The 25613-nt window shown below is 39.4% G+C and overlaps 1 protein-coding gene across 1 annotated transcript in view; it reads right to left on the bottom strand.

Annotated features, from left to right (window-relative positions):
- The window catches only part of COL5A2 (collagen type V alpha 2 chain), a 114189-nt gene extending 92801 nt beyond the window's left edge, over positions 1-21388 (bottom strand). Inside the window, exon 1 of the mRNA XM_075093959.1 lies at positions 21149-21388. Coding sequence (XP_074950060.1) covers positions 21149-21251 — 103 coding nt within the window. The 5' untranslated portion in view covers positions 21252-21388. The remainder of the gene's footprint in view (positions 1-21148) is intronic.
- Between the last annotated feature and the right edge of the window lie 4225 nt (positions 21389-25613).

Below are 25613 nucleotides of genomic sequence, written 5' to 3'. Positions count from 1 at the left end.
CATTAATTCACTTTGTTTATGTACATTTCCTTGGTTACTTTTCTTCTGGAACACAAGGTATATTATTAACCAATACATAATATCAAACAATAACTTACATTCAACCACATTACTTAGCTTTGAGTCAATTCTAGAGAACACTAAATAGCACAGAAATTGAAGATCTTAAAAACAAAACAAAAACCCCCTAAGCTTTAATGGAAATGTGTGCCAATTTAAAGAAAGGCTGAAAGAAAGGTATACTTCTGTTTTTCTTCCCCCACCCCCATTTCAGCACTGACCCATGATCCTGCAAAGCAAAGAACCAGCAAAACAACCAAAGTCTCCTCTCAACATGGGACTTGACTCTTCCTCTGCTCCCGTTTCATGGTTTGTGAATTCTTTGGCCCTGTGTCCATTTTCTCCCATCTACATAAATTTCGAATCAAGTCAGCATTACTGGAAACATCCAGGGTAGTGCTCTATCAAGGACACTGATCTTCCTGGCTTTGGGGGACAGCAGTTACAGAGTTTGTGGCAGAGTTGGAGGTTGTTTATCTCATTGTTTTGAAGAACACTTAGACATGGAAATCAGTTAAGAAACTTGCCAATGGTAAAAAGCCTGATGCCTATGTACATTTTTTTCTGGTAAGTGAAGTTTGCTGAAATGAAAAGCTTAATTTTTCAAAAGAAGTTAAATTCATTTTATACTATTTTCTACCTCTGGTTTGGAAATACAGCAATTTCACCACAAGAGAAAGAATTTTGAAAGCATAAATTATTCCTAAGTGTTCCCATAAAAGTTGGGAAAGAAAAGAAATAACATCTCACTATGCCAACATTCACAAATGTCTTGTTTTTCTTTTTAAATTATACACCCTAACATTCTCTCATCAACATAATAAACATTTTTTACTTTTGTCCCACATATGCATAAGCAGATTCCTTTAAATGTGTTTTATAGTTTCCTGCACCCTACTCTATTACGAAGTGCCACAAAACAATCAGGGAATTTCTGTACTTCCAGGAGATTACATGATCTCAAGAAGTTCAAATAAATACAATTAGCTTATCTGGATGTTAATCTTATCAGCTGCTTTTCTGCCTGATGAAAAATATGGGAAAGAACGACATGGTTATTTGTGGGCATAAAAAAATTTGTTTAATTTTATTCATTTTACTGGACCATAAGTTTGATCATATCCCAATGCTTGATTTAAATAATAAAACATTTCAGTCAGGAGGAGACAAACCAATCTCCTATGGCTACTTTTAGGTAGAATTATTAGTAGTTTTATTAGTATCATCAGAATCTGTTTTATGGCAGCACTTGGAATCCCAGCAAGGACTCACCCAACTCCTGAGTGATCAGGCAAAAAGATCTGGTCCTCTCTCAGAAAGTTTACAACAGTGTCAGTGGAAATACTAAGTAGTCTGCTACAGGTTGGGAATTAATACACTGCCTGTTCCACTGTTTATAATCTTTATCTCTGATGCAAGCTTCATAGGGCTCTAAACCCAGCCATTTTCATTAAATGATATCTGAAACAGCATCAACTGACCACTCATATGAGGTCAAAACTGCACCCAGATTCTCACCCAGGAGGGGAGAAAAGGTCTCTCACGTTCCCCAATTAGGACATAAAGAACTGTCAAACCGCTCAGTAACAACATCCCAACAGAGCCAGGCCCTCATCCAAGCCTTAATTCAGGCATTTCGGGCTATGTTGGATGAGGGCCCAAAAGGTGGCAAACAACGAACTGTTACATTTTATTGTGTTTTGCCAGTTTAAAAGACTGTGTATTATGGAAGTTTCTCCTATCCCAAAATTACAGCCTGGAGTTTAGGGAATATTTCCAAGTTTATGATGTGCTTTATATGCAAGGTAAGCATTACTCAGGATAATATTTTCATTGCACAGTTGCTGACTAGGATTAGCGTTGGCTACACACACCACAATGAACAGATCAGCATCACACTAGAAACCCTTCCATCATTAATACATACATTATGATTTTACAGACAATGGAGGAAAAAAACCCACGTGGCACACCTGGTCTCTGGATTATGTTGCAGGCCTTTGGCTCACGTAAATTATTCCACTGAAGTAATGGAACCACTGTAATTCACACCAGATGAAGATCCGTTCCAAGTCTGCCTCTTCCAAACAGAAATGTCATGACAGTAAGTCAAATGATCTGACTTGACAGTGCATTTTTTCATGCATTAGTTACCCAAACGCGACATGCAATCAAAGGAAAAAAAAGACTGCAAAATATTCGTTGTTGAAAAATAACCCCAGAGGATTCACTACAGATGTGCCCAGTTCCACTACTGCTCAACTAAGCCTTTCAGAAAAGTTCTGGGTGGGAGTTGGCTTCAAACACAGCACCTAGAGAACCAGAAAGCACAGTTTGGTGTTGTGGGTTTTTTTGGGAGGGGGTGGAGGGACAGGGATGTTGGGTTTTCAGTGTTGGGTTTTTGGTTTGGTTTTTTTTAAGGCAATAGGGTCAGGAGACAACTCCTCTCCACTGAAAGCATCTTGTTCCAATCTCCCTGATTAATGTGCGCTGAGAGTCCCATTCTTATATCTCCATCTCAGCTGGCATGTCAGTGGCCAACAATCCTCGGGTCTGGTGCCAAGAATAATATTACTGTATTTTCTTTTAGCAAAGTCAGAAGAATATTAGTCTAGAAAGAACCAGGGATAGAGAACCAGGCCTGAAATAGGGTATCACACCATTCTCTCCCCTAAATTAAAAACCTACCGATCATGCCAATTACATTATAATTTTATGTTAGCATGATTCAGATATGGCCTTTGACAGAAGTTTATTTACTGGAAAATTTCTACCAAGGGACAGTGGCTGAGAACATGTTTTAAATTTTTCTAAGTAAACCAAGATAATCCTAAAATGTCAGTTCGATCCTGATCTCAAAAAGCTAAATGCAGCCTATTCCCTTGTCCGTTGCATAGATGAATGAAAGCAGACCCCTCCATTAGTTGAGTTTTTAATCCTAGCCACGCTGGGAAAAGCTTTCATACTTGAGATCTGAGACTCAGAGCACACAGGGAAACGTCTGCAGTGTGCATCGATGACCTTTTGCAACCAAGTTCTGGTTTAGAAACAGGACTTTTCAAATGTCCCAGCATGTTCAGTTCTGGAGGTTTGGTCCAGATCCAAAACTCTGGGCTTGTTTAATAAGAAGATTCCAGGCAGTTCACAGCTGACCCTGGCCAGTTGCACTGGAGCTCCAGATTGCTGACGTGGAGAAGGAATACTGCGCAGGGACTGAGTAGGTCCAGATGCTTCTTCTCTCTTTAGAAAGGAAATTATAGTCTATAGAAGAAGTGCTTGGCACAGCCAGCTTTCTAAGCTAGGAAATTTCATGATCTGTTGGAATATATTAACATGTACATTTTTAACTCCAACAGAGACATAGCTTGTTTCTGGAACAAATGTTTGATAGGGGCCGAGTTGCACGGCCTGAGGGAATGTGAGGGGCTGGATGATTTCATTTCCCCTCAGCTAAGGCAGTTGGCAAACGTGGGTACGGTTTGCTGCTTTTCTGCTTTTATTGTTATGAATTGTGTGGATAATTGATGGCAGGTTGCCTAGAGCCTAGGATAGGCCTCCTTCATGAAAGCTGAAGTAAATAAATGGTGGCTTGCCTTTATTTCACCGGTTCTGTGCTGATTTTGGAAATAACAAAGACCTGCTTAGAATTTAAAGGTACCAGCCTAAAAGAATGGAGCAGGCTTGTTACACACAGCAGCAGCCTGGATGTCACCCTTGGATCAGTAACTGCTCCTGGGTCTCAGCACTGACTCCAGGCACAACCTTTTCAGGTGAAAGAGATTTTGATTTCCAAGCAATTTGCCTAAAACCATTCCCAAGCTCTGAACTTACATTACACGCTGCAGACCAGAGGAAAAAATAAGTAAAATATGTGAATCTCCTGAGAGCTGCATTTAAAAACAAAACAAAACAAAAAAAACCCCACCATGTTTAAGTCCATTTTCTCAGCCAAAATTTTTCTTACACAGATAAACCTATTAATATCACATTCAAATAAAGGGTTTGTCATCTCAGTTATACACAAAACCTGCACAGGCATTTCTCCCTCAAGCTATTTCAATGTCTACTGCATGAAAAGTATTTCCACTACATGTAAAATATCTCAGGTTGCTAGTTCAGTGACAAGTTGCACAAGAATCAAACATAGTAAAGTTTCCACTTCACAATCAGCTTAGTTGTGAGAATAAAATTCCACTGTTTGAAACATTCATTTGAAATTAATAATTTTTTTACTTTCATGCTAATCCATCAAGGATAACAAGAAAAATGGACATGTTTCCATTCTACCAATGTAGAAATCTACTCAGAATCATCACTAGGAGTGCCGATCAACCATCGGTTTTCTAGTTTTTTGTTTCACAAATGGGAATCAATATATATTAAATAAACCAATTCTCTCTTTTTATCCTCAAAGTAATTCAACTACAATGAAAAGAATCTTGGAGCAAATGAGAAATTAAGAATTTGGGAATTCCCAGTTTGAACCAGTACTGGAAGTTGACCAATGGTCACAATGGTTGCTGTTTGTCTTGCTTGGAGCAAGGAAAACTGGCACTTGAAATGAAGAAATTCAATGTCTTAGTCAAATAAAAGTGAATTCCCTGCCCAAAACGTGTTTCGCACCCTAAGAAGGGGGCAGCTGAGCAGCAGGGCAGTCCAGTCAAACGCAAGTCCAAATCCAGCTCCACAGTCTTAAGTAAATGTCACATTGCCAGAGTGAAGTTCCCTCCATCATCCTACTCATACTTTGAAGTGAAACTGCTCTTTCTGAAGTCTCCTAATGCCCTGCCCTTAACTGAGCGCTGAGCAACAGGCTCACAGTTGAGCCTGGAGCAGGCAGATGTTTATAAATACAGAGCAATTAATTTCTTGATTGACTGAACTAAAAATATCACAGAATAAATTAATTTTGTGCTAAAATTTCCTGTAATTGGGAAATCAATATTATTGTAAAGGTATTAAAGAGGGACATAAAGCCATTTCTATTGTTCAATAATATTGTTTTTAGACAAAAATATGGAAACAGCAAACCTCATAGCAGTGCTGATACAGCTGATGTGTTTCTTTCATGGTGTAGATTTGAGGGAAGGCGCAGCAGAGGGCATAACTAACCATATATTTCACATAAATAGCTATGTAATTTTAACTGAACTGCACCATAAACTCTATAAAACCCCTCTATGAATTGTATTTTCTATGTGCACCTCATTGTTATGGTTGGCTGGATTTAAGTAATTATGTACAGTTTGAGGTCAATATGGAAAACAGGCCTCATTCATTAATGACAAGCTCTCTCCAAAAAGCATACACCCTGAGGAGCCCAGTGATCAGGCACCGAGGCAGAAGAGCCAACTGGTAAGGTACAAAGCTTGCGATTGCTTCGTTCAGAACATAATTACTCTTCAGATTATCTCAAGGGCAATAACTTAAAATCCCAGATGCACATCTGGTAATAAACAATTAAAGAACAGAATAGCATCTATGTAAATCATCTCTCTGGCAACAGAAGCATCTTCCAAATAGGACAGCATTCGCAAATGTGTACTGGTCTTTTGCACGACATCCTCCTGCAACTGAGCTATACAATTAAACATTCCTGACGTAAAACAGGTGTCTAGAGCTCACTGTGAAACACCATTATCCAGAAGGTGGTCACTGTGTGAATGGATCTGTAATGAGCGCCTTCCCTACGGTGTGTTCCCCTCAGTAGCGAAAGGGGATACTCAGAATCAGCAGACAGCTGGAAACAGATGGCTCATCACTCTATGTTTCCATTCCCCTACCTATGAGCAGTGCAACATCCTTAACACATGAAGAACTTAGGCACAACAAATTGGTATGTAGACTGTTTTGGAAGGGGATGACATTTTACTATGATGTAGCAATATGATACTTCCAAAATAGTCCAGAAATAAAATCCAAAGTCCTCATAATACAGGAATATTAAAATATGATTAATGGGGCATTTCAATAGATCTTGAGGAAAAAAATCTCTTAAACTTTCTATTTCCTGTTTTAAATCTCTATCAGTGCTTGGAGAGCAAAAACATTATTGTTGACTTGAAATTTTAGTGCCAAATCGCACAGATCGGAAGAGCTTGTAATACTGACTCAGAGGCACATTGCACAGGAGCTAGACTATGCTTCACATTGGGCTCCAAAACTTGCTTTAGAAACTTATTCCCTTTGAATTAGAGCTCAAGCACCTGAAGTCCTGGTATTACCTTTTTTCATATTAATTTCTTATGAACTTACGAAGCACCTCAAACCGAGTGGAAAACTTTCCTACACAAACCAACAACTGACTAATTTCAGGTAACTGCTGGATGAATAGTTATAAAAACATGTTATAAAAATAGAGAATCCAAATGCACGATGACTCAGAGAGAATACTCCTCAGTCAAAAAAGCAAAGTCAGATTGGACCAAAGGGAGTTGTAATATGTTTAAGTTTTTTCTGCTCTCTGTTCCGTTGTTCTTAATATTCTTACACAGCCTGAGTAACATATAAACCAGACTGTTCAAGGTTTCACCAAATCTTTCCTTTTTACTAGCTAAAGGGTGTTCACGCTCAGACCAAGCAGTGCACATTAGCATACACACTAGTGACATTTCTTTCTGCAGAAAGTTTATCTGAGTAAGCACCACCTAAGGCGCTGGTACAACATATGACTGGAGCTTTAATCACATATGACACACCAGAAATTTCACAGGCTACCAAAACCTGGATTTCATGAGCATGTCACACTCTTCATAACATAGCAGTGCGTGTATTAACACAAGGTGCCGGAAAACTCATTATACGTTTAGTTGGACTGAAAGAAAAACATTGCTCTTCAGGCATTTTGCATGCATTTCCAGCACCAGAGCTGTCTGGTAGCAGGCTCCTACATGTTCCCCACAGGATGGGAAGGAAAAAAAGAAAAGAGAAAAAAGAACAAACCCAAGAAAACTAGTGTAAGCTAGAACAGAGGAAAAAGGCATTTTGAGGAAATACTTTGTGTTCTTCAGTAGTACATCTATCATTAGGGCTAATGGCTAAATCTGCAAGTTCTTACAGCCCCAAATCTGCTAGTGGGCTATAAAAATGTATAGCAGAGCTATACCTGAAGAATTTCACATGCCTACATCACCATCAGGAACAGGAAATATGTTTAGTTCATTAAGACTTGAAAGAAGCATTTCAGATGCCTGAAGAGCATGTGCTGCATTGCACAAAAAAATAGTAATATAATAGCTATAATTGTATACCGCCTGCGATCACCTACAGGTGACACAGCAGCTGCTTTTTTTTTTGATCTCTGTATTCCTGAAAAATTGACTTTGCTATTCCTAAGCAAACTGAAGAGATTAGCTAAAGTTTTCCAGTGTGACAGAGGCTATTGTCAGCCAGAACCATATGTAATTTCTTTTATTGAAATTGCCTTAACCACAGTTGTGCAATACCATTTACTGCTGTCTTCTCAGAGCAAGGCTAGCAGTAGTAGCAGCATTGCTTTTACAGAACACATAAAGGGGCAAGAGAAAATTCTCCTGCATTATCTCCAAAGCATTTGCCAAATCCACACCTTATACTAAATAACTCCAGGGGGAAGAAAAGAAAAAAACCAAACACACCTCCCTCCCCACACCTAACCCCAACAAATCCTACACCACCACTGCCTCTGGAAAAAAACTAACCTCCTACCTACTGAGATAAGTACTAAGGGAACCAGGCCTAAGCAAGTTCTAGCCTCAAACTTCACAGTTTTTTAGATAGCAACAGGTTTCGTAACAATTAGCTATTTGTCTTGCCTGCCTATGACAAAATATCCTAGAGCTAGCTCTGCCATTTTAATAAACAGTTTTAAGTCTATGCTATCTGCAAACGTAGGAGCATCAGTGTCCTGGTATTTACATTTTATTATGAACTGCATTACATTGTATAAACAAATGACTTAGAAAATTCTAAGTCTTGCAGACTTCAAGGAGGAATTTCAGTCCTTCAGCCTCCACAAGGGAGGAGATTAAAAATAAAAAGAAAAAAAAAAAGCTCACCATGAAGAATAAGAGAGAGAGTTAATTTAGCCACCTTATAAAGAAAATCCAATTCAGGAAAAAAAATTATTCTGATTTCTCTTTTGTAGTAACCAGAAGTATAAGCTGGCAGTTCTAACAAACAATCATTGGAAACTAGTTTCAGTAAAGGTGCACTCTCTTGCTAAACAAGCCCCAAACATACGGTTTAAAGTCAGAAGATGAACCACTCCATTAATTCTAACCAGATCCAGTTTTATTGGTTATACTGGGAGATAATAGGGATCCATTAAAACCATACCTTTTTTCCTTCTATGAGGTTGAAGCAAAAGGACAAACTGAAAAACTTTACACATGGGCTCAAGACAGGCCATACTTATACTGTGACTCATTATAATAACTGCTGCAGTGTCCCACAGGTCTCTCCAAGAGCAAAGCCCTTAAGTAACTATTTGAGGAAGTTATACACCGCTGGATCTTAAGACTTTCCCAACTAATTTGAGTATTCAGTTAGTGGCTAGTAAATCTGGATAATGTACTATCCAACAGCGGATGCTTTCATTTCAACGCATCATCTTTATCTCAAAAGCAGTGATGTATTTTCAGCTATGTTTTCAGAAGTTCAAACATTTAACGTATGGGATAAGCAGGTTTAAAAAAAAAAAAAAAAAAGGGCAGCACAAAGCAGAATGTCTTACTCCTTTTCTCTGCTTGCCAAGTAGTCCCAGGGAAGCAAATGGGGCTTTAAAAGCAAGGATGTTTGATGCAGACATGAAGAAAAGCAGCAGGACCTTGCTCTTTTGTGTGGCGTTTTGAAATTCTGTGTCTTGAATTGCTCAGTTGCAATTCCCATCCCAGTAAAGAAAGGCAGGGAACTATCACATCAGAAAGTTTCTTCTCATGGCATTGAGTCAACACTCACTGACATTTATAGGACTTAAAGTCACAGCTGTGTCCTGTTAGAAAACAGGACTGTAGGAGCCTCCCCTTTCCAGGCACAGCCACATCCCCTCCTAGTACCATCCCTCCAGCCGAGGGCTCCTGAAGCATTCTTCCAGGCAGAGCTACAGATTAGGATGTTACACACACCAAATGTTAAGTCAATATCCAGTTTAGGCATGTTTAATTCTACCCCAAAGTTAAGTCTTTACTAAACATTTTGTAGCTTCACATAAAATTTACCATGAGCTTGTATATCATATTAAGTGCATGGACCATCTTCAGAACTCCGAAAGCCCTAACTTGCTTGTTCTTTGGCACTAAGACCCTGCAACGACCTTTTCTGCATCAGATTTGAGCACAGAGCAAACGCAAACCGAAACCATCGAGATTCTCCTGGTTCTCCCTGAAACCAGAAACTGGGCTGTGTTTGTGGGTTGATGTTTCTTCATGACTGGAAGAAACCATCAATCAAAATCATGTGAATTTGGGCAGATAGGTAGCAAAACTCAGCATGGCGGTTGATTACAAAAAGTTTACAAACCTCTAATACTCTGGTGATAATAGATTTAAAAAAACACTGCTCATATTAAAAATAATCTCAATTTTTTTTCAGTATAATTGATAAAAGATTTCTAAGATAACTACACTTGTATGACAAGTATCTCGCTGCTACATTGTTTTTCCCGATTAATTCTTACTGCAGATGAATAGATCCTGATGTTTGTTTTTCATTTTTCAAATGAAAACCTGGAATAATTAAAGTCTTCATTCATTAAGGTAGTTAGGCAAACATAACTAGGTACCGGTCATCTCATTACAAGAAATAAGGCTATTCACGTGCTTCAAGTTAGGTTCTAAAATACTCTCCTAAATGGGAGATTTAAATCACCAAATATTTACTTTCTGTGTTCATTACATTCAAACACAAACAAAATAAACTGCCTATCTTACACAGTGCCTGTAAAACAGACAAATTCCATCCTGCAGAGGTTACCTAGGAAACCAGGGGAGGCTCAAAGAAACAGAAAACAGCTGGGAAAAGGGGGGAAAATACCCAAAAACAAACCCACCAAAACCCAACAACAACAAAAACCCAAAGAACTAAGTGCTCCATATCCTCAGTTTTGAAACCATTAGTGATATCACTAATAAAAGTTAGAGCAGTGCAACTCACACTCATTGGCCCCGGCATTCGTCATCAGGGCAAACATGCACAGCCTGAAGAGATTGATTTAACTCTTCTCTCCCCGTCATCCCACCCTGCCCCCAAAAAACCTAAAAAAACCCCAAGAAGTGTGTGAACATTTTGATGCAATGTGGTAATGCTGCAAAGTTTTGGTCTGTACACTAAAAGGATGGCCAACCCCATAGAGAGGTGTGCTTACTGACACCTCACAAGCAGCAACAGTTGATTCACTGTCAAGAGATTTCTTTGCTGAGGAACCAGATTCCACTTTTGAAACTAATCAACTATTCAACATGAAAATGCATGGAATTCAAGAAATCTGTTATTAGCATGATGACTCAGTATGTCTATTACAATAGTACCCTAAGGCTTCATTTGAGATCAAGGATGCTTTGTGCTCAGCACATTTCCATTTAATAGGAAGGTCCTGCACTTCACAGTAACAACATGAAATCAAAGCCTGCCCAAGCTACTCAATCTCAGTATTCAGGTTTAGATAACATTTTCTCTTACTACAGAAGATGTTTCAATCAGAAAAAATTAAAAATAAAAACAAGTAAGGCACAGTTTGTCTAACCTCAGTTCTGATTTTTGAAGTAGGCTTCCGGCACTCTGCCTGTCATTAGTATAATACTCAGTGCTGTTGCAGCAGCCATACCATCATGTTGGCTCTTCCTTCCCCACATGGCTCCATTTTCCATGTTCTGCTTTGCTTGTCTCCAGGCTTTACGCCTCTTACATTAGGTTCTTCCATTCCTTTGTTGCCAATGCACGTTCCAGTATTTTCAACTCTGGCCAAAGCAAGCATTTAAACATCTGGAAATCATCCTTCATTACTTTCACCAGAGAGATGCGTCTGTCTTGCAATGTAGTTCCCACAGAGTGGGAATGTCTGATGCCTTACGACATCACGCTTTTGAGGTATATATGTATATATAAATATATACATATAAAATGCACTACATATATTTAACACACAATATATTACATTATTCTAAAAGTTAACATGCAGCAAGTTCAAAAACACGTGAATTCCTTTCCAAAATTTAAGCATGTATACTGGTAGATTTACAGCCCAAAACGTTCCTGATTTACAAGAGTTCTAAGTGACAGATGTTCAACGCGGAGCAATACCCTACATTCTGAATTGTGTTCTTTTTCTAGTGCATGCAATTCGAAAGTGAAATATATCCTTTTTTTTCACTAAGATTTCCTGAAAACAAATAAGCCTTGAATGGACAAAATGAGATTTCAGATGTTAAACTGGGAGTCTTTTGTATGATCTGCCTGTAATGATGACATCAAAGTGCTATGATCTGAATATTGGGTCTATGAAAGTCTTAACTGTGTCTTCAGAAGTTGTTGCTATGTGCATTCTCCCTCACTACTCAGACAACTGAAGCTGCTTGTCAAGGTTCAGTTTTATAAAATATAGGATGGCTAACAAATCAGATGCTGTGTGTGATAAGATACGAAGTATGCACAATGCAACAACCTTGTCTTGTCAGCCCTTTGTCAAAGACATTGTTTTAATGCCTCACATGCCTAAAGAAAGACTGTCAAGGCTGACACAGAACATGTGAAAAGCTCTTCCATGTTCTGCCTGAGTTAAAGAAAATACACCTTTAACACAGTAGGTTCTTTAACTGCATCATGACTCTAAGAAGTTGATTACCTTTTCAGTGCATGCATTAGGGTGCATTGGGTTTGGAGTTTATTGGTTTTGTTTGTTTGTTTTGGGTTTTGGGGAGGTTTGGGGGGTTTGTTTTTGGGGAGCTTTTTTGGGGTTTGTTTTGTTTTGTTTTTAATAAAAGAAGCCACCCCTTCAGTGGAAAATTAATACAGAGGAAGAGAGATACTACTTTCTGTCTATGCCTCTGAAGGAGTGGAAAATGCAAACTGTTTCCACTCCTTTTGCACAGCCTGAAGCCACAATAGGGCAATAATGCCTCAGTCACATAGAGCCAAGGAGTCCTCCAGAGGTACGAGCCCCACCTCATGCCTGACGCCTCTCTGGAAGTTCCCGCCCCTTTTTCTTCACTTCATCTTTCTTTCGCAGAACTTTGGACACACTGCAGATTATTCAGTCTGGCAGGTGTGCACATGGCAAACACCTTAAATAAAAGAGATTCAGTCCTCAGAATACCTGTCCTATTCAAGACAAGTCCCATAAATTTCCATTTTCCCATCATTTTTTTTGTCCTCCCATAAATTACCACTTAGGTCAACATCGGACTTGATCACTGAAGGATGAACAAAAGCCTCTCAATCCTTTTCCTCATGATTTTGTGCCTAGCAGATCATGAGAACTATACTTTTCTTTACCAAGTCCTACCATATGACAAAGAGCATCCTTAGTTTTGGCCCCCTCTGGTTACAGAGCACAACACAAACTCTTGCCATTATCATCACTCCAGGCTATGCTTTTCTACCATAATGCTCCTCTTTGTATATCCTACCTGTATTTTTGCACCAATGGCAAGTATTTCATTCCTCATTATCATCTCTCAATTTCATTAGTATCTTGTTTAGTTCCTGTTCTAGATTACAGAAGGCCATGAGATTTCACAGACAAAAAAGACACGTTACTCTTAATCACATACATTTATTTAATTTTCCCACCACTCACACAACAGCAACATTTAAGCCAATACTAACTTTAAGATTTCATAAGACAGTGAACCAAATGCAGTCAAATGCTTTTACATCCACATAGCATAAAGCCATCAAGCAATAGAGTTTAAAAATTATCGGTGGGGGAACTCTGTAATGTCTTTCCCTGCAGCAACAGCCACGTAAATTTTAATCGAACAGTACACATAATGAATGAGGCTAACGTTCTCCATCAGGGACACGGAGATACTACAGTACCATCTGCAAGTCTGGCCCCTAAAATATTTTTGAAATATCTGCTCATATCTCCAAAGACCTGTAGTCTAATAGATTAAATTATAATTTTTCCAGAACTATAAGAAGTGACTCTTCTGTGTAGAAATAATACCTGGCAGCTAAAGACACCTTCAGCCAGATCTGTATCAGCAGTCATCAGCAGGCAACATTAAGCTGGGACAACCCCAGAACCACAACATGCTTTGCTAGCTGGAGCCTTCAGTGGTTGATCTCCATTTTAGTTGATTTAATTGGCAGGTTTCTATGGGCCTGCTTACAGCTACCTCAGAGAATGCTCTCCTTTGTTGATCTTAACTTCTTGTGCAAAGCATCACTACCATTAGGACGAGGAAACATGTGAAGATAGGTGACATTAAAGTATATTCTCATTTTCTGATGGGAAATTTCAGGAAACCTCCAGGAGTCTCAGAGGAGGAGCAAGATGATCCAGCTGCTCAATGGTATCTTTCCTACCAGGAGGCTCATCATTAATGTAAATGAGAAAGCCAAAGATAGATCATACTTTATTTAAAAAGGAATACATGTTTATTGATTACATTATCTATTAACAGTAATTACAAGTCATAATTCAGGTAACGGAATGTTCATAATTCAGGATAACTTAATTTCCCTAAAATAGCATCAATGGCTTAAAGATGGCAAAATTGTCCCTATGCTTAACAAACTTAATCACGCACCCTAGTCTAAAGGACGTTCCTCTTGCCAGTGAGATTTCAATTATTTATCTCAACAATATGCCACGGGATGCTGTTAGCCAGCTACTGAACATGTGAGGTTCAGTACTTGGAAAACTTAAGACACTGCAGCTGAGAGAAAGAACCACTTTAAGAGAGACAGAAAATGAGACAAAAGTAATTATCATAGGACAGCAATCACTAAGGTATTACATCTCATTTTCATTACATCAAAAGACTTGTTAGAACTCTGTAAAGAAAATATTTAAGAAAAACCGAGTGAAAACACGCAATCAAGTAAGCATAACTTCTGTTCACTGTTTCTGCTTTAATTTTTCCCTTTAATATTTTTCTCTTGGTCTATAGGTTGTTTAACAAGACAAGAGACCTCAGACTGGTAAGTGATTCAAACAAACAAACAAACATAAAATCAATCAAGGTCTTCTATGACCTCTCAGAGAGAAAGGACTACTTTGAACAAAACTCTCAGCATAACCTCTGAGGTTACCTGTAGTAACAGAGCTATCAAATGACAGGTGACAGGAGCTCTTTGCAAATGAGAAACAGTTTCTTCCTGGCTTTTAGCCTGTATTTTTGTTACCATTTTAATGTGCCGTATTGATCTTGGAGCAATTGTGCCAGGACAGATGCATGACGACACCTTTTATATCCCTTCATCTCTTCCTGCACTTACACTGTTATTCTGCCTTTAATCCTTCACTTCAGAGGGTCAGGTTGCTGAAGGACACTGGCAAGCCTTTCATGACCGAAGAGTATTTGGAGATGATAGTGTATGGACCTTCTCAGCCAGACTTCTACTGCACAGCAGGGAACAGGCCTCAGTGAGAGAGTTTACTCTTCTGTTCCTACTCTAAATGAGTTCATGTCCAAAACACTGAATTCCTGCCAGCAGTATCAGAGTAGCTGCTTGTGTTTCTATTCAGCCACATTATCCAAAGAACAGGGGCACAGAGATTCAAATTAATTCTTTAGTCCTCCCATGCTACCGTTACATAGTCCAAAGGCTATAAATGAAAACTAGTGAAGACAAAACACTGTGGAAGTTTTTCAGTATAAGAACAACTCCATTATATGATTCTCTCTACTGTACTATTTACACAAAGCTGCAGAAAAACACAAATTCTCCAAAACTCCAATCAAGTTTCAGCTGGCAGCAGCATGGCCAAGGAACAACCTTAGAACAGCTCTCCAAAGACAAGACCTATCTTCAGCAGCTAATAAAAATAGAATCCCAAGGGTCCACATGAATAGAGGTTCCCTGAACAGAGAGCATCCCACCGCTGGCCCTCTGACAATCATTCTTAGTTTTCATGCTTATATAACACATGACCTTTCTACAGCAAACGCGGGTGGGATAGTGGAAGAATGGAACTGTTTCTCACTACAAGAATAAAAGACAGCACAGCAGGCTATGAAAAATGTATGTTGCTTACTCAGAAAAGATAATTGTAAGTAATGGTTTGGATATTTTAATTACCACAGCAGTGAGGGCTTATCAGCATCCAAAGCTTCCTGCACACTATTGTTTTCATAACCATAAATCAATCTATAAAACAAGAATTTATATGGACAAGTTGTTGTGCCACTTCCTATAGACAGTATCGCTGTTTTATCATTTCTGGTAGTTCAGCAACAGCACTAACTCCTCAAATTTCTGGGAATTTAAGTCAGGAGAAACATAAATCATAGAACATGATCTGTGACAAAAACTGTGGGGAAAGAAGGTATAATCTGTACACACATAATGTATTGATTACATTGAAGATGTAAACAGTACACAATGTCACCTCTGAGGCACCCCTCATCTTTAAAGCGTTACGTGACTTATAAGCCATTTTTCTCCAGCTTGAAAGTACCCAACTTCTTAAATAACTGAAGAATACTTACTTTATACTACTGAAAGAAACACATTTTCCTCATTCGCTTCTCATTATGCTTTGAATTAAGCATCAGACATTCCAGTTCAAATTACACCTGACCTTCTGCACATGACAGTCTCACCAGGGCTTTCGATGGGAAATTTAACAGGGTGGGTCTGTTACAGCTTGAGATTTCAGGCAGCAAGTGCAACAATCTTTCCTCATGCTCTGGAAGTTCAAACTCCAAGAAGCCTTTGTCAAGAACTGAAATTCCGAGTTAATCTGATTAATTTATTCATTTTACACTAAAGGATACTTGTTTATGCCCTGTGCATTAGCTTCAGAATAGGTTCTTTTGTCTGTAAAATAAGTTGAAGTGCAAACCCAGTCTCTCTTCACTGACACAACTGAGAGTCCCTTGGATTGGCAATTTGATTTATTCTAAGACAAATGTTTGAGAAAAAAAATTTATATCATCAGGACCTTAAACACAAAAACGTGAGGGGTAATGAAGACAACCATAGGTGAAACAGTCAGTGTACGTATATGGATAAATCGCATGCCTCCAGTTGGAATTTCAACTATTTTTTTATTATTACTTTATTATTTTTTGGCACTGAGTTCATTGCCTTTCTCTGTATATGGAAAAATAATTGCACACAGACCATGAACATCTGCTCAGTTTTTTTTTAAAGGATCATAGTGTTGCATGAAGGTCTGCCTTCAGAGTTTCTGCTTCCCCACACGTACACACAAGAATCCCTGTTTCTTTTCTCACAAAGCACCAACAACCACGTAATGTGGTGAGTCAACCAGTTCTACTTCTAACCACAGAGAAATCCTATAACTTCCATTTAACCCAGATAGAAATAGTACATACTACTTAAACACCAGGTGCTGTTCCTAAGCAGGGTTTTCCTAGCTAAATTCATAATAAATTGAGGGGTTTGCTGGACTTTTTTTTTTTTTTTGAAAACTTGTAAAGAGTTAACAAATGGCAAAAGGCTTATTTTTATGTTAATATACGTTACAGTTAAACAGGACCAATCCTGCAATGTTTTACATGAACAAAACAGCCCGACAGAACGTTATCATACTGAAACAAATTGCAAAGTTCAGAGGACTTCACCAAGAAATTAAGTGAGAGCGTGCCAAAACGTGAATGAAAGCATGAAATAACCATTTGGTTTCTATGGCAATAATCTACATTTGTAAACATTGTGGCAAAAAAATGCCTGCATTGACAACCACAGCATGCAATTATTCTTCAACCACAAAGTATTTCCTAAAAAATAACCAAGCTAATGTAGATAGCTTAACGTGACCCTCAGTTTTATGTCTTCCATAATTTTGAGCAAAGTTTACTCAGTCTGAGCAGGAGGAACCTTCTTGAGGGCTCTTCTTGTGGAAACGTCTGTGTAGAGTCTCCTTCCCACACTTTTACAGAAGGGAAGCTAACCACAAATATTCAGAAGTCATGAGTCAGTCCCCAAAGAACTGTGACTTTTTTTTAATAAATAATGGATTCTCATTTTCTCCTTGTTTAGAGCTATAATTAGGTCTGTTTTCAAGTTATTTGCTATGATTAGACCCACAAACATAGATACCTATACGCATAGACACACATGTGAATGCTTTCTCATTTAGAAAGTAGAGGTACTTACGTAAGTGAATGGTCTTGGGTTCTAGAGCTTTGGGAGCTGGGGGGGGAAGAATCAAGGATCATAAGATCCTCTTTAAGATTGTGAGAATTAGCAAGACAGATCTTTTTTTCCCTTTCATATTATTCTTCTTAGGAGCTCTGAGGACTCTTTACAAAGATGAAAGACCCATAAAAACCGAAGAAGCACCTGGCATGAATGCTCAACAATTCTCTTACCTCCTCATAGCTACAGCAGATTTTCCCTTGCCATCATATTCCCAGCACCTGTCCCAGTGAGGAGACTGTGCAATGTAGTAACCTCTTTTCTCCCTAAGGTAATGTCTCTAATATCAGTGAGAGGATAACAGACATATTTAATAGTCCCCATTCAACCAGCTCAGCTGTTTCTGTCTCTGTTAAGGCCAGTCCATTCTCCTCTCTCTTTTGCACGGATCCCAGATAGAGTGAAAGACCTAGAATTCAAAGAAGTCAGAGGATAGTGAATTCAAATGGCATGACTGTTGTTTGGTTTTGCTTGCTCACACTGTGGAACAAGGCAAATTAGATACTTTTAAATCAATACCAGGGCTCACACTGATCTCAGCTGAAGTAGGGCTGTCACCAGCAGGGTGGGACAGGGAAGGATAAATCACCACAAAATTCACAGACAAGGGTGTGTGTTGCAGAAACTGATGAGAACCTAAAGGCAAGTATAGGATTGCAGTGAGAAATATGGGAGATGGTGGCAATAAACCATCACTGCCATGCACACGTGGAATTTGCCCGCACAAATCCTCTTGAAGGAGGTGATTGCCACAGTTTCAGCTCTGATTCAAGGTTACCAAGAGATTTTTCTGCTGATTATATGTTTCCAGTTTTCTTAAATAACTTTTTTGAAGAAAGCAAATACACTTACACTCATAAGTGTAACTTATGACGGAAAATGATCCCAGAAGCATGCGCTGCTTCTGCTAGTATTTTCCTCTGTCCTGAGTCCTAAGGAAAGATTACACAGTGTGGAAATCCCTACACCAAAGGTTCAGGGCTTCCAAGTATTCAGTGCTTAAACAGCACAATTTCAGCCATCTCCTGGGCACTTTTTGGCCCTACTGTATTTCTGAACTAGTCTGGGCCTTTACACAGAAGTTAAAACCAGGATCTTTCAGTCTTTCTAGGATTTTGCAGCACTGACTTTACTCCTAAATAACTTTCAAATGGGCACATTTAAAACAGCCAGTCTCAAAACAACCAATTTTGCTGCACTAGGTTTAAAAGGGTCTTTTACGTTTTTACGCGCATTTTAAGTGTGTGTAGCATATAGCACTACCAGCCAAGTGTTCTTGAGCAAAACAGATCAATCTGCAACAGTTCCAAGAGAAAGAAAAGGAGGGAAAAAAAAAAAGAATATAGAAACTGGCATTACTTAAAAGCACAGCAATGGTAAATGCCAAAAAAAAATAGTTAGGCAGTATGTTTGGTTTAAAGAAGTATTTAAAAAATTAATAAAAGAACTGTAAACCATTCTACCTGTTTTATTATATTCAATTTATCTATCAATATCACTCTCACTCATTGTGATAAATTCTGTAACATACTTCTGCAAAAGCTATTTCTTTCTTCCACTGTGGATGAGGTTGACAACCAAACCAGCATTTAATCATTCTCTTTTTTTCTAGGATTGGCATGAAAAAGGACTGATAAAACAGTTTTACATACTTTCTGAAAGTCTGAGATTTTTTTCTAATCTAAGTTTCCTGAAGTGCCTTCCTTGCTTCCCCAGTTACCTCCAGTATTCACCATAAGACTTGTATTCAGGTGACACATTTGACCAACTGAACGAGAAGTGGAGCAGCTGTACAGACAAAATCACCTGCAGTACAATACAATCTATACTCATCTAAGTATACACCTCTGCACAAGTATTAAAACCAAGACAAACTAAGGGTAAAAACCTCCCCATTCTGCAGCATTTGTGGCCTTCAGTCAGGAACTAAATCAGAACTGAAAACCCCTTGTTTATGCAATTAAACCAGACCAATGTAGGTTGTACCCCACCTCTTCCTCACTGTGCACCATCCCTCACAACACACTGAAATAGCTTTGGGGCTTTTTTTGTTTTATTTTTAATATAACGAACATTGGAGAAGCAGCTTCCTCATATGTATGGTAGACAAAAGCTATTACATTCTCAAACAGGAAGATGAATAAGTGAAGTAAGTGCAAACAGACGTCACTGATTTATTACAATGTATTTTGCTCTCTGACTTACCACCTACCTCTGAGTTTCCTCAGCCATCAACGTGTGGGAAGTACATGCCAGGTGTTGCTACAGTACTGGCTCATCCCATAATTTCCATAATGGCATCAAACTAGTAAATGACACGTAATAACTGAACCCCATAGTAGTCTCATGTAAAGGTTGCCCTTTTTATTTTTTTAACAGGGAAAAAGCACTATCATATTTACTAAATATATGCAAAAAATGAAGTCAATATTTTCACAAGTGTTTCCTTTGTTATCATATGTATCTGAAAATGTATAATATATGTCTCCCTTTATGGCAAGTATATGAATTATACCCCAAAGATTAAACAAAGTGCCCCCTCTATGGGACTTCTTACACAGCTGTGCGTAGTCAGGAGAGTCTCATTTTGCTTTGCAGAACAAGTTTCAGAACTATTGCACTGTTTTATTCATCAGGCTTTGGCTCCTCCTCGCTCATGCAATGCAGCGTATTACCAGAAAAGGTCAGTTACAAGAAAAATTAAACCCTTGACAATACGCAATAAAATATTTGCAAATTGTATCGTAGGGTAACATACTGTCCTTTTGTTGGGCATTATTTGGAAAAGAAGCCAGTGTTACACATGGAGAGCCTAGGAAGTACATTCAGGAGTACAATAGCTACAGACTGTCCCATAACCCGTCTGCTCACATTTCAGGAAACCAACATCCAGCACGACATCCATCCAGATTGATGAAAGGGTACCGTCACTACGCATTCTCCCGACCATCAATCTCTCTCTTGCAGGCATTGAAACAATATTAAATAAAAATGGATAAAAAGCAGCCTAAGAAGGGTGAAGTTACACGGGTTAGGTGCAGTGCTTGCCAGCCCTCCTGCACTCAGAGAGCTTGCCACCAACCGCTGCCGCCCCGCTAAGCAAGCCCCGGGGCGGCGGGAAGGCAGGCAGTGTGCCATCGCCGCTGGCCCCGGGGGATCAGACAGACCCTACAGCAAGAGTCAGGGTGGGAAGGAGATGGAGGAGGAAAAGAAAGAAGGGGGGAAGGGAAAAAAAAAAAAAAAAAAAAAACACACACGGAAAAAGGGAAATCCACATTTCTGTATTTCTCCAAAACAAAGAATGTGAGAAAGCAGATGTAGTTCCGCGCAAAGGACTCCGCCCTGCGGGGCTTCTGTGTTTACTTCTCCCAGCTCAGCTTGCCCGGCTGCTCTCCAGCCCCGCAGCCTGCCTCCAGCCCCGTCCCAAGCAGTTTCTTTTGTTGCAGGCTTGCCGGCCGTCCCAGCCCCGCCAGCAGTGGGGCGCAGCCCGGGGCTCCCCGGCAGCGCCTGGCCTTCAGTCACCTCTCCCGTGCCGAGCCCCCAGTGAGCGCCCCGAAACCCCGGCTTTAAAAGCCTCCCTCTATCTTCTGGTCATAAGCCCCAAGGGCAAACCTCACTGCCCCCTTCTCAGGATATAAAAGCAAAAGTCTCGGTATTGCTGTACCCCAGAGGTTTTCTATTCTGCTTCTCATCCAAACAGCACGATAAGCACGCTGCATGCAAAGAGGGGGGATTATTAAATTTTTTTTTTTCAGAAGGAGAGAGAGAAACTCACCTCCGTCATATTCTTCATCTTCTTGCGCTTTTATGGTTACAAATTGCCCTAATAAAACAGCAAGGATGAAAAAAGTTCTCGTTTGTACCCAGATTGCCATCATGCCTAGATATTAGACATGTATCCTCCTGGGCAGCAAAAAGTGCAGAAACGTAAGGTTATTTTAGCACCATGAAGCCAGCTGGAGAGTCTTTCTGCCTTTCAGCATCAGTTCCAGGACAAAGTCTGCGAGCCCTTTTTTTCAGCACTAGCTCCAGCACAGTCTGCAAACATTCCTTTCAGGGGATGCAGCTTTAAATAGGAAGAATGCTGCCTCCACTTCTCTTCCTGCCCCTTTTCAGCTCGTTCAGGCTCCTACTCATCCACTCCCTGCCAAGCAACACTCTGATTGATGGTAAATAACCGAATCAGAGCTGGCTTCACTCTTCCTTGAACTTTTCTCTTTATGAGTACACTTGCAGGATATTTTCCTGCTGCCATGCAGTGCATGTGCTGTGTCAGGACTGTTCATTAAGAAAACATAGTCCCATAAGAAACTGTCAGGAAGAGAAAGCTCTGCTTTTAACACACCCAGCCCACACTTCCTGAGAATGGTGGGTATAGCCCCATTTGGAGCTGTTTCCCTTATTAGGAACTTGATCCCTTCCAGCTTGCCAAGAGGAGGATTTCCTCCTCTCCCTTGATAACTGTCCCCTGCCTTGCTGTAACTCCATTATCAAGCATGACTCCAGTCCCCTGAGAGGGGTCACAGAGCTACCAAGGCAGCTTGTTTCAGGAACATGTAAGTAACTGCCTTTCCCCCCCAAAAGGGAATAATCTGTCTCAAATTACTTCTTTTCTGAATAATCTTTCCTCAGATCCTTAATGTGCTCCATATTAACTGTCCTACCAGTTGGGAAGACTGTCACAAATCACTGGAAGATACTCTACACTTCTAACACCAGACTGACAAACCAAACTATCCAATTACCTACTTTTCTCTGTGGCTCTCCACCTCTGTTCCCTGACGACTAGAAACCTACCTAAGCCCCAGCCTAGTATTTAGCCCTTAACCATGTGCCTTAATCAGGATTCTAGTGTAGGCATTGAGTAAATCTCTCTTTTGTGGATCACTTACAACTGGGAGTAGGATGCTAGATTTTTTTTCCTCCATGGCATTTATGGTCTGCAGAGCTCCATCACTAATCCCCTCATTTGCTAAGAAGGGTTGCCAATACCTGATACAGGGAAATGCAGATTTACTGGTTGGAAGATTTTCTATCTTTAGCCATTCCAGCTTGAGAACAATCCCATCTGAAGTGGATGTGGTGAGAAGTAAACCCTCTTCACCTGGATTTGTGCAGGTAAGCAACACTAGCCAACTCTGATTGCCACAGCATGATTTAGCACTTCTCAGTGATGCAGTATCCTAAAGCTTGTGAAGTTTTCTTCTGTCTCTTTGAAAGAGAAGCATGCCCTAAAGAGGAAAGGTAACCCAGAAAATGGTATAGCACTGCAATGCTACATCATACCTACTCTAGTAGCAACATCTAAAAACATACTGAAAGAGAACAAAATCAAAATTCCCTGCTCTCTTGCACCAAGCAGTCTTGACACATCAGTCTTAAACCATGCAGCGTTTCACTGCAGGAGCGTAATATCCCACAGTCCCCGTTGCTCAGAAGTGGTAGCTATGAGAAAGAATAGAAATATTGAAGCTATGCAAGCCACTGCAGTTTTATTTTCAAAAGCAATGACAATCATTCATAAGTATCAGTTAAGTAACTCAGAATTGGAAAAACAAAAGTTAACATTAGTTAATATGCCCAGTCATAGGTGAAATTCTGCTTTGACAGGTTCATGAGTACTTGCATTGGTTTGCTAGTCTCAGAAGTTATATATAATAGATGCCATACTTCAGCAGAACCCCAGGAAATCTCCCTTGGAAAGCTGATGTTATGTCATGCTGGCTAGAAACATCAGGTGCTTTAGATGACATATCAAGTTTAGAACCAGATATGACCTTTGCCATTTGCTTCTATATGCACATTAGTTATGAGGGAGCAGCAAAGAAGAAAGCTTATAGCCATAACTCAGCACACTGCCATTGCTAAATCATCACATGATTTAAAAACCACATCAATTTACATCATTTTACATCATCTTACGTCACATGATGTAAAAACCACTAGATACATTAGAAAAGGAAAATAACACATCTTAAAAACCACACTACACAAGGGTTCCCACAGTTGGATGTAACCTGTCAGAGTATTAAGTACAGAAATATTAATGTTAATAATTTAAGAGGAGAAAGGCTGAGAATATCAACAGTGTTTTGAGAAGTTTTCTGTGCTCATTGATGAAAAACCATTACAACAGACATGGAGGTGTTTCTGAACTATATGCTATTAACTGGAGGGAATTTGTGTGAAATTTCTTATAATAAACTGACAATTGCTCAGAGAACTCACAGCTGAAAGTTCTCTGAAAGCCTGGGGGAAGCTACAACAAAGCCATAGGGAATTAAGACTCTACCACAGAATCAGAGAAATGGCCACACACTGATAAAACTTGCCTTTATAGTTGCTAACTTTATCCTCAAAATTAGGTAACAAGTTCTCACACTTATTTCCCCAAGTCTTAAGTCTACAATGGGTTCGTAAATTCCTACTCTATTCACAGCAAGAATGAGCCTTACCATCATTCTCTCCTATAGTCTCTGAGAAAGAAGCCAGAACAAGAACAGTACTGAATTGGGGTGACATTTATTTCCCCGATAGCTCACTGAGGGGAAAAAAAAATCAGAAGGACCCCTTTTACCATTTCCAATTGAACTTTTTTCCAGGGAGTCAGAGATTTTCAAAGATAACTTCTGCCATTTCAAGTCCAGTCTCTCCTTTGGAGAGATTCCTACAGTAATATCTAAAAGTTGCCCTTCAAATCTCTTTCTGCCTTGGTCTCATCAACAAATTATGCCACGTCACCAAAACAGATGAACAACAGAGAACAGAAAAGGATGTAAATTGCTTAGCGAATCAATCCCCTTATACCTCCTCATAAATACTTCTTTTCACCATGGATGTGCATTTAAAGAGGCTTTCAACTTTATTACAAGCATCATAACTAGTCATTAAGTCTATCATTTTTCATGATAGCATCACATTGGATGCGAGTAAGAGAAATCCTTTAGTTAGTACCACTGTAAACAGAGCCAGACTAAGCAATTAAGAGTGGGCAGATAAATAATTCCAAGTATGCTCAGTGACACATCCCCCTCCTCCTCTCAACAGGGGAGGAACCAACACTGCATGGAATAATACTGTATATTTATGCAGCAACTCCTTTCCAACCATTCTTCACTTTTTCCATCATTTTTAGGATTCTGTAAGAACAGAGGAATGTGGAATTTAGCAAACTAGCCTAAGGTCATACATTCAGTAGAAGTAAAGCCAGATACAGACTTTTTGGAGCTCATTTCTCTTCTGTGCCAAGGAAAACTTATACAAGACGAAAATTTCTTGGGAGGAGAATCCAGGGCCCCGACTCCTGGAGCCAATTCCCTTCCAATGCACCTTCAATCTACTCGTTGTTATACATTAAGCTTACAGTATGTAACAAACCCTAATTTAGTAGACAGAGCCAATGCAGGAGTGGTAGGACTGAATACTCTCCTCTTTCTCTAGTCCATCTCAGTAGAGCAATAGATTTGCAAACACAGCACGCAAAATAAGTCTAGTTAGCAGGAGATTCTTTGAAATTGGGATCGTCTCAGCTACCAATTTGTGGCTGATTTCTGACTCCCAGGAGATGAAAAAGTGATACAACGTGATTAAAAGATCACTTTCTAATGCTTCACGCTTCACAACAAGACACTTTCAACTCTGAAGGATCTTTAAATCAAACGAAGGGAAACAAAAACACAGAAGCAAAATCTTCACATAAAAGTAGTGTGTGCTCCTTTACAATATGCCCTAAAAAGTTTTAATGAAACAACAGCTGTCCCCGAAGCTAGGACAATCTTGGAAATGTCAAGATAGTGTAGTCCAATGAAAAAAAAAAAGCACTCCCTAATATTTAGTTGATATCCATTCCTATGTTTTAGCCAGTAAGTAGGGACTGTGTGTTATCTGAACTAAAAAATCACGTGTGAAGTTCAAAGTTACACAAAATTCAAAGAGCATTTTGAGTGACAGATGAAGCTAGGGAATACTATGAGGTAATTGTGAGGACTCAGAAATACACTAAAATAAAATACACAGGCTTACACCTTTCAAAATATCCAACTGGGCCAGAAAAAACAAACAATTACTAGCTTAGGGTGCTTCAGAGTGCGCATACATATGAGTAATTAAAATTCCAATATCCACGAGGGTGTCCCTTCTATAGAGTTTAATGACTTTTCACACTGTTATATACAGTGTGACAGTGCTCCTGTTTTAAATGAATTTGTACCAAGCTGACAAAAAATGCCTTCATATAAATG

This window comes from Phalacrocorax aristotelis, chromosome 5 (genome assembly GCF_949628215.1).
Source record: "Phalacrocorax aristotelis chromosome 5, bGulAri2.1, whole genome shotgun sequence".
NCBI classification, from domain to species: domain Eukaryota; kingdom Metazoa; phylum Chordata; class Aves; order Suliformes; family Phalacrocoracidae; genus Phalacrocorax; species Phalacrocorax aristotelis.
Note: the sequence above shows the minus strand (reverse complement) of the source record. Positions and strands in the feature narration are given on the sequence as shown.